Source organism: Enoplosus armatus, chromosome 1, assembly GCF_043641665.1.
Source record: "Enoplosus armatus isolate fEnoArm2 chromosome 1, fEnoArm2.hap1, whole genome shotgun sequence".
In the NCBI taxonomy this organism is placed as follows: Eukaryota; Metazoa; Chordata; class Actinopteri; order Centrarchiformes; family Enoplosidae; genus Enoplosus; species Enoplosus armatus.
The window spans coordinates 15,817,485-15,830,491 of NC_092180.1; the positions used below are offsets into that span (position 1 = coordinate 15,817,485).

The 13,007-nt window shown below is 42.3% G+C and overlaps 1 protein-coding gene across 1 annotated transcript; it reads right to left on the reverse strand.

Annotated features, from left to right (window-relative positions):
- Positions 1 to 1,163: 1,163 nt before the first annotated feature.
- LOC139283845 (transcriptional repressor CTCF-like) lies at positions 1,164 to 8,325 on the reverse strand. Its single transcript, XM_070903891.1, has 13 exons — positions 8,197 to 8,325; positions 6,401 to 6,679; positions 6,113 to 6,295; positions 5,601 to 5,997; positions 5,325 to 5,495; positions 4,894 to 5,027; positions 4,682 to 4,802; positions 4,437 to 4,586; positions 3,950 to 4,110; positions 3,676 to 3,858; positions 3,449 to 3,578; positions 2,914 to 3,060; positions 1,164 to 2,747 (listed from the first exon to the last, which is right to left on the reverse strand). Exons 2-13 carry the CDS (start codon positions 6,656 to 6,658, stop codon positions 2,482 to 2,484), a joined length of 2,301 nt encoding a protein of 766 aa, XP_070759992.1. The 5' UTR covers positions 6,659 to 6,679; positions 8,197 to 8,325; the 3' UTR covers positions 1,164 to 2,481.
- Positions 8,326 to 13,007: the final 4,682 nt, after the last annotated feature.

Here is a 13,007-nt window from a genome sequence, read left to right on the forward strand (position 1 = left end):
GTTATAACTAGCTATGACATCAACTAGCTTTAGCTAAGGTTACAGCGACTTCTACAAGTAGTTATTATATGACTAGGAGGTTCCCAAACCTCAGAAACCACCAAGACTCAACATTTCTGCGTCGTCAGGATACACAAAAAATATGGAGCAAGCTAACCAAGTTACTTCACATAAATATTACCGCGTGCTGGGGAAGATGTTGCGTTAAAGAAGATACTATTAACTATTAATAAGAAACATTAAATATTGTGTAATCCACATCTAATGTTTGTAAATCCAGTTAGCTGTTACGTGTTTCAGAAACTGTAGTTAAACTAGCAGAGAAGTGAGACCACATGATGCGGACACTCTGCGACCCTGTCTCTCAGTGGGACCGATATCGTGTCGATGGTATCATCCGAAACCAATGACGGTGGCAGCATGCAAGTGAGAAGCTGTGGTGTCTGCTGCCTGACAGGTAATGCAAAAGGGAGCTGGGATTTTGAAGATAAAATAACGACGTCCTTAATTCCAGTATGATTTCTCTTGCCACGGAAGCAGTTTATTGAAACAAGCAACAGAAAACCTCAGGAATATGTGAAAGTATAATGGCGTGCCGTTGACAGTGAAGGCATTTTTAATTGGCCTCAACATGCTCTTCTCACATGATGCGAATTCATGTGACTTGTCACATGCGAAGAAACTGGTCAGTATTTTTTGCATCATGCCATTGTCTGTTGGTATCAGTCAATATGGAGATAATTATAGTGAATAAGTAAGTTATAGTGAACTGAGTATCAACCAATATGCATCAATGCTACAGCCGAGCATTTTCCATAAGAAAGCTTAAACTGAGTAATGATCCTGTTAACTGAAAGAAACCGGTTTTATTTGTGGAAAATGTGTCAAAACTAAGCTGAGAAATACAATCTTTTGTAAATGAGGTGAGGGCTCAATTTACAGTGGATAAAAGCCCCCACAGTCCATGGTCATGTGGAAGAGATGCACCCTGACTCACGACCAGGTGAACATTTTAGTCAGAGATAAAACTGAATGGTAACAAAATGGCTAAAAATTAAAATATGACTTATTTGAAGTAGTCGAGACATTCAGAGCAACGGCGCACAAGGCCTCTAGTGTCTTGTGAGTTCATATGTTCTTTTTCATACAAATGAGTGAAGATCTTAATATCAAGTCCATTTAATAAAATATATTTGCAAGCAAAATACACGGACATTTCTGTTAGCACTTGTTTCTCAGCTATTTTCAATAGACAATGATTCAAAGCCCTCTTTAAGCTGTAACTGTACCACTAACACATATTAACTAATCTACCAAACCAGACTGATTTCCAATATCATGATTGAGATTATTACAGCTGCAGAAACCTAAAATGTCAATCTCAATGTCTACTTTTTTTATTGGTTGTACAGTCATACATCAGTTCTCATCTGCCACAGTTATTAAAATATCATTCAAGCTGCTACAGCATTGCCTTGCCAATGGTACAAAAAGAAAACATCAACCCAAAGTGGAATGGCTACACAAAAGGAGCAAAACAACGTTCTTTCCTTGCACTTATCAGTGACAATGTACAAAAGGCATCATCTAGGGGTGTTACAGTAGCAAGAAATGAGCATAAGATAAGCAGTCTATTAAGCTTTCAAAATCTAGAATAGGCTTAAAAAAAGGATTTACAAACCACAGAAAAATAAACCAAAAAATAAAAATATTCAAAAAAAGTCTTTTGAAGTGGCTGTGACTAATGGCAGTATAGTCTTCCTGAAAGTTGCTCATTGTTTCTGCAATTTTATGACATTTTTGATGACGTTTCAGTGACTGGCCTTCTTCTGCTGCAAAGTCAAACCCAAAAAGCCAGTTTTCAACTCAATTTTACTGATGAGCAGTTTTCTGTCCAAACTGAGAGGTACATGGCGCTCTTCAGTGAGTATATTGAACATTGATTGGAATTATGGCAAAAAACTTCGAAGCAAAAAAAAAGGTCCACATTATGAATCCACTATCTACTTACAACTTTAACCCAATGGCACACAGGTGCATAACTTACCAACAAGTAAAGCATAAAAACAAAAGGGCTTTAAAAGAAAAGAAAAGAAATGAAAAAGTTCCCATATCTTTTGTAAAATCATATATTATAGAGAAGAGTTGTTCTACCATGTTAAAACATATTTACTGGACTATTTTGCATTAATATAGTCAGAAGAGATTGTTATGTAGATAATGTAACACAGCTGTTTTCTACCACATAAAGATACTGTTGTCAGTTACAGCCACCCCAATTCCAATGTAATGAAATGCATTTTTTTGGTAGGCAAATCACAATTAAAAATCTTTTCACTCATCCAAATCTTTATCGATACATGATTACAAAGCAAATCTTAAATTACAACAGTGATGTTTGTTTCTGTGCAGGATGCAAATGTTTGTAATTAAAATGAAGATGTGATGTGTGCGTGTTCACAGGTTCGACCCTCACACCCATCACCGGTCCATCATGCTGAGGATCATCTCAGGCGTCAGGTCTCCGTTGGGTGGGGCCTCAGACGGCTGCACCCCCTGTGCTGTCCCCGCTTCCTGGGGCAACTCCTCCATCTGAATGGTCGACTTCCCTCCACCGACCACCACCTCCTCTGCAGCATCCTCAATGCCGTCCTCCTGGTCATCTTGTTCGGCTCCAACCTCCTTCTTCACAATTATGTCATCCACCTCGCCAGTGGCCTCGTCCTCCACGCGGATGATAGCAGCCGCTGTTAAGAGAGTGTCAGGTCAGATTCTGATACTAGGATATATAAATATGCTTTTCACACTGTTCAACAAATTTAAGAAGAAAGCACTGGTGATTTTAGCTTTGTAGTTGCAATCAGTCCATGTGGCTCAGAAACACTGCCAAAAGTACCGTAGTCTGACACTTACTGTCTGGCTTGCACTTCGGGGGGCGTCCACGCTTCCTCTTGACTGGTGGCTCCACAGGGGCTGGGATAGGGACGACTGGTGGGGCCTGTACCACTTCAATCTCACTTAACAGCTCCTCTTCTTCCTCTGCCTCCTCCAGTTCTTCCTCTAAATATGAATGAGCGAGGACATCAAGCAGATATTACATTTTAACACATTTGCTTACTCAATATAATAACCAATTATGTGCCAACTCATAGCGATAAATGTGACTGATCCTGTACTTCTTATTCTCCAAATTGTTGTACAATCTTTAGTAACCAAACTGTTTGCTGATGTTTTGTCATCAGGACTGCGATGATTCACTAGACTATCCTGCTGAACATTTCTCAGACACTAAACTGTTAACTTCAACTTACCATGACAACATTTTACAGCTAGGTAAAATGATAAATGGGCTCCTTTGACGCATTTGAACACATTTCATTGCATCTTCTAATGTCACATTGAGAAGATACTACACAAAATACTTGAGATTTGCAAACACATACGATACCTGTATCATCATCATCCCTCCTGGCCAGCATCTTCCTCTTCCTGCCCCGGCGAGCCTTTTTGGGCGTGGGAGTTCCATTTTCTTCAGCAACTTCGCCTGTGCAGCTGTCAGTGTGACGCAGCATGGTGTTCTGTGGAGCACACACACACACACCACATCTCAGTGACATACTGTAAAAAAACAAACATTGGTGCATGCATGTGCTAAAAGTCAGAGCTCAGTCCTACCCTGCGGGTGAATGTCTTGTTACACTTGGTGCAGATGAAGGCAGTGGGGACAAAGTTGGGATCATGGTAGCGCTTGAAGTGCATGTCCAACAGCTGCTTCTGCCGAAAGGTTTTCTCACACTGGCTGCAGGCAAATGGCTTCTCCCCAGTGTGTGTACGCTTGTGCATTACCATGTGGCGTTCCTAGAAGGCAATAGGTCAGAGGCAAATAGTCATTTAGCATGAAAACAAATTAGACACCGCACAAGTGCTTCATATTCCACTTGACACACACCTGTCTGCAGCAGTAGTCACACTGCTCACACTTGAAGCGTTTCTCATTCTTGTGAGTCTTCTGGTGTTGGATGAGAGCGTATCGCTCATGAAACACAGCATCACAGTAACGACATTTCTTTCCTTTCTCAAGAAATGAGTGCTGTTTCCGCAAGTGAACACCTGGAAAAGAATCAGCAAAGACATGAAAATTGGTTTGACAAATGTTACTCTGGCATTTTGTATGCAATTCAGTACACCCAGTTCTTCCAATTCTTCTCTCTACAATGACTTTATTTACACATGGCACACAAATCCTCCAGTCACTGGGACTTTTAAGTTTTAGACAATTTCTATTAGGAATTTACAACCATGGTTTACCTGGACAGACTTCGTGGTCTCGGGCTATAAAGACCCACATAAAAAACAGCCTTCCCAGTGCTTATTCTACTTAAACTGATCACTTTAATGACATGTAGTTTTAAGTCAAAATGGAAACCATAACCAACCGAGGTCACTCTTGCGTGCGATGACAGTATCACAGTGTGGGCAGTGGAACTTGGCCACGTTCTCCGTGTGTTTCTGCAGAATATGCATCTTCATGGTGCCGCTCTGTGTGAAACGGGCATGACAGATGTAGCACTCGTACGGCTTCTCCCCTGCAACAAAAAGGAGAGAATTCAGTAAGTGAGGTACTCCTTCAAAATGGGGGGGGGCATCTTCCAGCCAGTAGATAGTGCAGGGAGTATGTTACCTGAATGTGTCCTCATGTGTCTCTTCAGCTTGTAAGTGTCTCTGCTAGCATAGCTGCACAGACTGCACTGGAAGGGTCGCTCCCCTGTATGAGAGCGAATGTGCCTTTTCAACTTGCTCACCTAGACAGAAACAGAGATATTAATACAAGAGTTTTATGTAGGTACAGGGAGGAGAATTACAGATTAGATAAGTATTTATACGATTACTTGCCTCCACACTGCAGTAGTCGCACATTGAGCACTTGAAGGGCTTCTCATGTGTGTGTTTGTAGCGACGATGACGCACCAACTCACCGCTGGTCACAAATGCCATGTCACAATCTGTGCACTTATGTGGCCGAGTGCCTGAAGAAATGGAAGGAAGTGAGAATGAAGGAACATCGCCATAGTTAATTACTGAAAATATTCTACGCCCGTTTTGTCTAAAAGTAACATGAAGCAAGAGCAATCGAAGCATGGATGAAGAGTAAGCAAACCCTTGACAGTGTGGTGCTAGTGTACAGGGAGGAATTACAAAATTCAAGTAAATTCTCCAGCTAGCCAGCTCTGAGAGAGGAAATGTTTAAATTCTTAACTTGCCAGTTTATCAGAATTATAAACCCTTTTCAGTCACCAAAGTATCAATATTGTTTTTTGCATTACCTGTGTGAGTATTGAGGTGGTTTCTCAGCAGTGTGACTGTTCGGAAGGCCCGTCCACACAAGTGACATTTATGTGGTCTCTCGTCTGTGTGGCTCTTCATGTGCCGGTCCAGGTTGGAGCGCCTTGGACAGGTGTAGCTACACAGCTCGCACTGGAAAGTCTTCTTTACACCTGGACACAAAAAGGGGGGAGATATTCGGTTAATTTAAAGTACTGCACCAGGATTGGAAGTCACTTTACATGTAGGAGTCTAAAGAAACCGCGTTGAAGCCTAACCTTTTTTCTTGATCTTGGTAGGTTTTGGTGGCTTCATGTTGCCCACAACCTTCTCAGCATTCACTTCTGACAGCAACCCCTCCTGCTGCTCCTCTTCAAAGTCGTACACAGAAACATCCATGTCACGATTGCCCTCCCCGTAGCGCAGGCGGCTCTTCTTTACTTTCTTTCCTTTAGTTCGGATAGTGGAGATGGGCTGGTAGTCTGGGTCCTTGGACCATTCTGGGTCTTCTTGCTGAGACACAGGAGGTTCTACATCGGCTGCCTCTGCTTCCTCGTCATCTTCCCCCTCGTGCTCCTCCCCCTCCCCCCTCGTCCCTTGAAGCTCCTCGTGGGCTGCCTGGAGCTCCTCCTGCTCTACAGTCTCTACTTCACCATTGGCACCCACTTTTACCACCTAAAAAGAAAACATTACAAATTAATCTTATTGTGACCAGATTCTTTTCAACAAAAAGGAGTTCCCGGAGTATGCCAAGTTGAGTACATTGAGGCAGTCCAGAGTCGTTTCTCACCTGGAAGCCCTCGGGCAAGGGAAGAGTGTGACAGATAACCGGCTCTGCGTCCTTGTTAGCTGTTGATGCGTCAACATAGGTGGCCTGGAGCCCCTCTACAGTTGCTGTTGTGACGGGTACCTGCACCAGCTGAAGCTGACCAAGACCTAATGCAGCTCCAGCTTGCTCCTCCATATTCACCACCTACAAAAGAAGAAAGAACCTTTTCATCAAATGACAAAAAAACATTTCACAACAATGCAAATTAAGGTAATCAAACATTAACGTAAACATGTGTGAAATACAAACCTGGAGCGTGATGATCTGACCCTCATCTCCACCAGTAACAGTCACTGTGCCGCCGCCCTCCAACACCTCAGTCTTCATTTGCAGCAGAGTCGGATCAAGAGCTCCCATCACCATCATCTCCATGTTACCAGTCACCTCCCCCTGCGAAGCTATGACCCCACCTTGTATCAAGGCATCTCCACCCTCTGGCAGGACCTTTCCATCAGGAGCCAGGGAGCCAGCCTGAGTGGTCTCCATGGAAACAACCTCGCCCTCCATGGTGATGGGCCAACTAACACCCTTAATAGAGAAGATATTTATCAAGTGAGAAAGGCGTATGGCTGCGATTATTCACACAACAAAAATACATGGCTGAAAATGTGTCGTTTGTAAAGTATTTATTCAATTAAAATTCTGTGTGGCCAGTGAAATTTAATTTGGGTATTTGAATATACATTCTTACTTTTTTCATATTTACTTAAATATATAAATTTTAGTCACTGTCTAAAATGTCCTTGGCAGGACATATTTGCAAAATCAACTAGGTTTAAAACCATCACTTCCAAACAAACAACTAGATTTAAAACATAATTTCAAAACCGAAAATGTTTCAAACTGTAACAACATTTGGGTAACTGCATTTTCATTGGGAACTATTTTCCATTAAAAACAAATTATAAATTGTGACTGGCAACTGTGAGTAACACTGTGTAGTTGAGTCTTTCAAATGCTGTAGGCTCAACAAATGAAACTGCATTTCCTTTCCTTGGTTGTAACAGCATCAGTAATATTTGTTATTTTGATTACCTGATCCTGAAAAGGGCCCAGTGCTTAGTTTTGCATTTGTTGAGTTAATCAACTAATATTAATTATTTACAACTCGTGTTTCCCCATTTAACCATATAGACTAATCACTACTACTAGTCTTAAATGTATCTGTTCACATATGGAGTTCAAACAGGTGATTGTTAGTTGCAATGATAGAGAACTTGGTAAAACTTAATTGTATTTTAGATGTGATATAATGCACTGGGTTACTAAAAAGGTGACATATAGAGATCGCCTTCACGGCGAGCATTAATCCATGTCCCGTAATACAACACGAAGAAAATTATCACACTGCACATCTGACAAAGCCAGGGAGTTATGAGATGAAGTAGCATCTGGAGTTTAGTGTGGCAAACAATGTGTTGTGAAGACACAAATCGTGTGAGTTTACCGTACATAACCCCACTTTAGTATTGTCCAACAGTGAGGTAAACTTTTGAAAAGTGGCAGTCTACGCCTTCCTGTATTGATTAGACATTGATGTGCGTCTCCGTTTGCCATTTATAGAAATCAGTCGATCAATCAATGATTCAGTTACTCGTTTGCGTATTTGAAAGAACTCTTGACTTCTTACTGTCAGCCCAGAGTCTAAAAGCGATAAATTGTTAAAACGATACCAACTACTTAAACATCAACTCGCTTAAGTTGGTTAGTTAACTCGGGAGGCGCGAGTACGTCTGAAAACAGGAAACAAAGGGCACGATAAAATGGACGTCAGGCCTAAACAAACTTAAAACAGAAATACTCATAAATACGACCATCCCTGTGCAAATACCCCAAAATATCAGCCGAAAAGCACCAAGACGCTCAACTGGGACACGGAGTTACAGTTTATAGACGGATTTAGTGCATTTTGGATAACGATAGAGGGAGACAAACACCCCCCGCCAGCCGCCTGGCCGGTAAGCCCTACCGTGACACCTAGAGGCCGACGACGGCTCCTACAAAAACGTTTCCGTGTTTGGAGGCAAAGTAACAGCTTCACTTACTCTCGACTGCTTCTTTTTCCCGTCTTATTCTTTTGGAAACTCGGTGTCTGTGGTTGCTCCCTTCAATACCGCTGTGACCGTCTGTACGTGCTGAGCGCCGGACTAATAATTTTCTCCCGCTTTGGAAGAGTGGGCCTAACACAAAATGGCGGCCCTTAAGAGCTAACGCGGCTGCGCAAACACATAGCCCAAGGGAGGAAAGGGGAGTGGCCGAGTTCTGGCTGTGATAATGGGCGCCAGATTTGAATTCAGCCGTGGGCGTGGCGTCCGGAAGCACGACGATCAATTGAACTGAAACATTATTGATTAGTTTTCTGACGAAAAGTGCAGATCACATGACGTATAGACCTTACGACAACTTCAAGCCACTGTTATGTCGAGGTTACCAGTCATTTTGTGAATTAAAGCAATTCATGAAATCAGTCACAAGAGGGCAGTATGATTGTTGTAGGTGTAGGGCGGGCCTCGCAACACACAGAAAGTCGTGATAGTACATCATCCTCAAGGATTTTGATATTGTGTCACAGTGTAGATTGAAGGTGATATTCTTACATTAAAATGATCAATCATATTAGTGATATTGGGTTGTCAATCCGCATTTTAAAAAAGAAAGCTGATACTGTCCAAAATCCTGATATTACCATGGCCAAATTAAACTGCTGGGAAGGAAAAATTACCTGTTGGGCCTCTATTTACCCCTCCCCTGGTCCTCACACTCTCTGTGCAGTGTTTAAAGCTTTTCTTTGCTACTTCCTGGCCTTAGATGGTGGTTTAGTTTAAAGGCACTGACCATGAATCACAACGTCCTCGGTTCAAGTCTGGCTTGGCACATCTCCCCCGTTTCCCCTGAAGATATCCGAATAGTGTGTTTCTTGTCTCATTAGCTGAAATTGTAATCTCAAAGGAAATTTATAGGGATACATGAACATATTTACAAGAATAAGATCTAATTAACATGAAAGACTCATCCAAGTTTCACAAACTGCGGCACCAGTGTGATCCAACCTGACACTCTTGGTCTTTTTAAAATAACATTTTTTAAAGGTTACAATCTAATGTAGGTTCATTACATCTGCATCTTAGCGCTAAAACAGCTAATGTCATTTTACTCAACATGGAAAACCTGACATGGGTTCATAAGTGGAAAACAAGTTATTTCTCTGTTGTTTTGTTAGGTTGAGAGTTGACTGCTCAGAGAGTAAACAGTCCTAACCGCTTTTCCCTGAAATATGTAAATACTTGCAACAATATAATCCCATACAGAAATTGTGCAGGTTTGGCCAATTAATCAAACTATTACAGTCATAAACCAATGTATGAATGATATAAAGCATTTGTGTTTCAAACCAGGAAGTGAGTTGCTTGGTGCAAATATCAAATATTCACACCAGGCAACACAATTCCCATGAAACTTGCTACACATGCCCTCAGGGGATGTCTGTGTGTTATTTTATGTTTTCTGAGCAAGTCTTGCAGCTCATTATCAAGCACTTTAACAATCCTCTCAGGACTATTTATGACAGTTTCTTCTAGTATTGATAAGACATCTCGCTTTGACATTTACAAGAATACTAGTGTTTGTATTTGCACACTTTTTAGTGATAAAATAATCTGTCAGGTCAGTCTGTCACTTACAGATTTTCAGAGCATCTTTTCCGCATATAAAATAAATTATTAATTTGTTACGTAACCAATAGAACATTTTGTTCATTTCAGCTATTTCCATTGCAGTATAGTGATAAATATGTGCTCATCACAGGCTAGGATGTATGGATGAAACAAATGTGAGTGTGTTCACTTTATTCCTCTCTCTCTCTGCCTCTTCTTATTTTATCACCATCTTTTTCTCATGGTTTTCCCTCTCGGAGGGGAGGGGGCAGAGAAAGGCGAGGTTCTGTTGTCAAATCTGTCAGTCTAGCCAGCCTGGCCCCTCCCACCTCAGTGGAAGCATTACATACTGCTGGTGCTCCTGCTCTTAGCAACGGTGCCTCAGCAACAGAGCCACGGCAACAGAGCTCCACGGCAACAGCGTGCCGTGTCTCCCCAATGGAGCTGCCGTTGGGCGGACCAGCGCTCAGGCACTACACCCAGAGCAGACCAAGACCTCACCGACAAAAACTGAACTATCGTCCCAGCAGACCGCAGGTACTGTGAAGGAGAACCAGTTTTGTACAAATGGAGTGTGAGGGAAAGGTGGTGTGTGTGAGGAGAGAAAATGGAAGGGAGGGAGAGAGGAGAGATGCAATAGGGTACAGAGGGGAGAGGCAGGGGGAAGGGAAGGACGGAGGGGGAGTGCTGTAAAAGATGCCTGGTCCCTGCTTGAATAAGGCACCGGCTGTTTGAAGAAGCCAGACTTGGTTTATGTCTGAATGTTTTCTCATGCTCTCACTGAAAAAAACTTAAGGTGTTTTTATTTTTTCATAGGATTGAATCAAAATGTAGAGTGTGTGTGATCATCTCCATTTTCCACTGAGCTGATCATGTTGTCACAGAGCTATTAGGCTCTAGACACATAGTCACTCCCTTGGAGCCAGTGGCCCAGGGAGACGAAATTCAAGCAATTCCCCTGATAGGATATCATGTAACGGTGACTTCTGCTAAATTTGTGTCCTGCAGTCAACCTCCTGGCTTTTACTGCTACTTGTGGGCACAGATGTTAATATGATCAAGATGATGCATCACTGTATAGCTGCAATTTTTCGATATCACATTACCTACATTGGTAAAATGAGTTATCCTGCTTTCATTCCGCACGTAAAAGTGACGCCCCCCCATTGTACGTTACTGAGCAACTGACTCCCAGGAGGCTGGTTTGTAGCATGACTGGATGAGAGATTCAAACCAAAATACACCTAAAGAAACACTAGTGCCAGAGTGTGTGGGTTTTTTTTTTTCCAGAGGTGAGTGTTACATAATGTAAAGTTACATATGATGCAAGATGCTCTTCAACATAAGTTTGTTTAATCTTTGGTGTAAAAAGTGTTCTGTGTTCTGTGTATGTGTGTGGTGAATAGGAGACAATAATTGAGAGTGACAATGAAGTCCTTGAGCTCATGGGGAGGGTGGATGAAGGAGTCGAAGAGTTCTTTACTAAGAGAGTACTTCCTACTGATATACTGTGAGTATCACCAGCTGCCACACTAGCTTATTTATAGTTACTTGATATTGAACTAATGTAGATACTTACTATACAGCTTTCATAAACGTATACTATAGAAGTGAATGCACACAGTAGTGATTTGATATACTGTATATGATCCTTTATATAGGAAAAAGCAAGATGAGGAATCCATCACAGTGCACGAAGTGGCTCCTGCCAGCTCTGTCCCTTGTCCGCCTCCGACAAAAACACTCAGGAGGAAGCTTGGTGATTTTTTTACACTCAAAAAGAGACGGGGTCTGAAATCAGAAACAAGCCATGAGGGGCGTCCCAAAAAGGCCTCCATCGCTGATCTCATCCGCCCGCTCAGGGAGGTTGCCAGAGCCGAGAAAGAAAAAGATAAGGACCGAGTCAAGGAGCACGACAAGGAGAATGAAAAGGAGAAAGCGAAAGAGCATCCCAGCGCTGTGACTGGAGAGTCAGCTGTTCAGGAGACACCTGTTTCTGGTGCTCCGCCGCTGAGGGGTGAAGCGGTGCCACCCCGCCGCGCTCTCAGAGAGGGGAAGTCCCAGTCTCTCATTTTGCTGTCTGGATCAGCAGCAACAGCAGGGACTACTAATGCCAGAAACACTGCAAAGGTGAGTGTTAGTAGAGTTTAAGTCATACATACATTTAGATCAGAAGATAAGTTTTGAAAAGCACTCATTACTCTGCTGTTGCTGATTTCAGAAACAATTCGAAGGCCAACATAGCTTTGAGCAGAAACTCCATCTCATGCTTCAACGTATTGGAGTTTCCAAAGCCCAGCCTGGAGAGACACAGGTGTGTGAATGTGTGTGTGTCTGAGTATAGATATGGATACTGTAGGAGTCTTCAAAAGTGTTTAAATACCTCTTTTATTCTTGTAGAATCAGGAGGGGGAGATGAAAAAAGCAGAATCTGAAGGTATGTCCTTTTATCCATTTGATGTTTAATATGATTAAAACTCTTCTCTGCTCCAGTTTAGTGAAGCAAAATTAACCTTTGAAGTTGAGGGATTTGTATCAAAAGGAGAGACTTTTTGACATGGATTAGTTCTTCATTAAAAAAGATTTAAGATTTGGGCTGATAAGGCTGTCCTCCATGCATTACAGGGACATAATAGTGAATTAATTCCTCTCGTAAAATAAGATGTAAATGATCTTTGTGCCTCAGGTACTATCATTGACAGCAAACCTGAGCCACCACCTACTTTCACAAAACCTCGAACGATGTCTGCGTCGTCAGGTAAAACACAAACACAAACACTGGTTCATCCTCTCATATATGTATACTACAAGCTAAATCAACTGCACATTCATTTTTTCTTTAGATACAAGGCATCAAATTCGCCCAAGTGTGTCAGCACACGAGTCAGCTGGGAAACCCGCTTTGCTTCCAAAGCCAGTTATCAAACCAGGTCCACCCTCCACAACATCTGGCCGCAACACACCTGAGAACGAGCTAGCCCAAATACAGGAAGGGGAGACAAACACGCCCACTAAACTGAGTCCACCTGCAGCTCCGTCTACCTCTGCTGCTCCTGCCCTCACTGCTACCACAACTCCTACTGTACCGACAATCTCAAACTCAGTCCCTGACTCAACCAATTTCACAATTTCCCCTTCAAGTACTGTACCGCCCTCTGACACAGATATATGCACTGACTCTGTCAACCCTACTACAGCAGCTA

Bases quoted from the DNA above. Each gene is read 5' to 3' on its own strand.
- LOC139283845 (XM_070903891.1), bottom strand. From the start codon at position 6,658: ATGGAGGGCGAGGTTGTTTCCATGGAGACCACTCAGGCTGGCTCCCTG. The intron at 5,998-6,112 runs GTGAGAAACGAC...TTTTCTTTTTAG, and splicing joins CCTTGCCCGAGGGCTTCCAG to GTGGTAAAAGTGGGTGCCAA. The intron at 5,496-5,600 runs GTTAGGCTTCAA...TTTTGTGTCCAG, and splicing joins TACCAAGATCAAGAAAAAAG to GTGTAAAGAAGACTTTCCAG.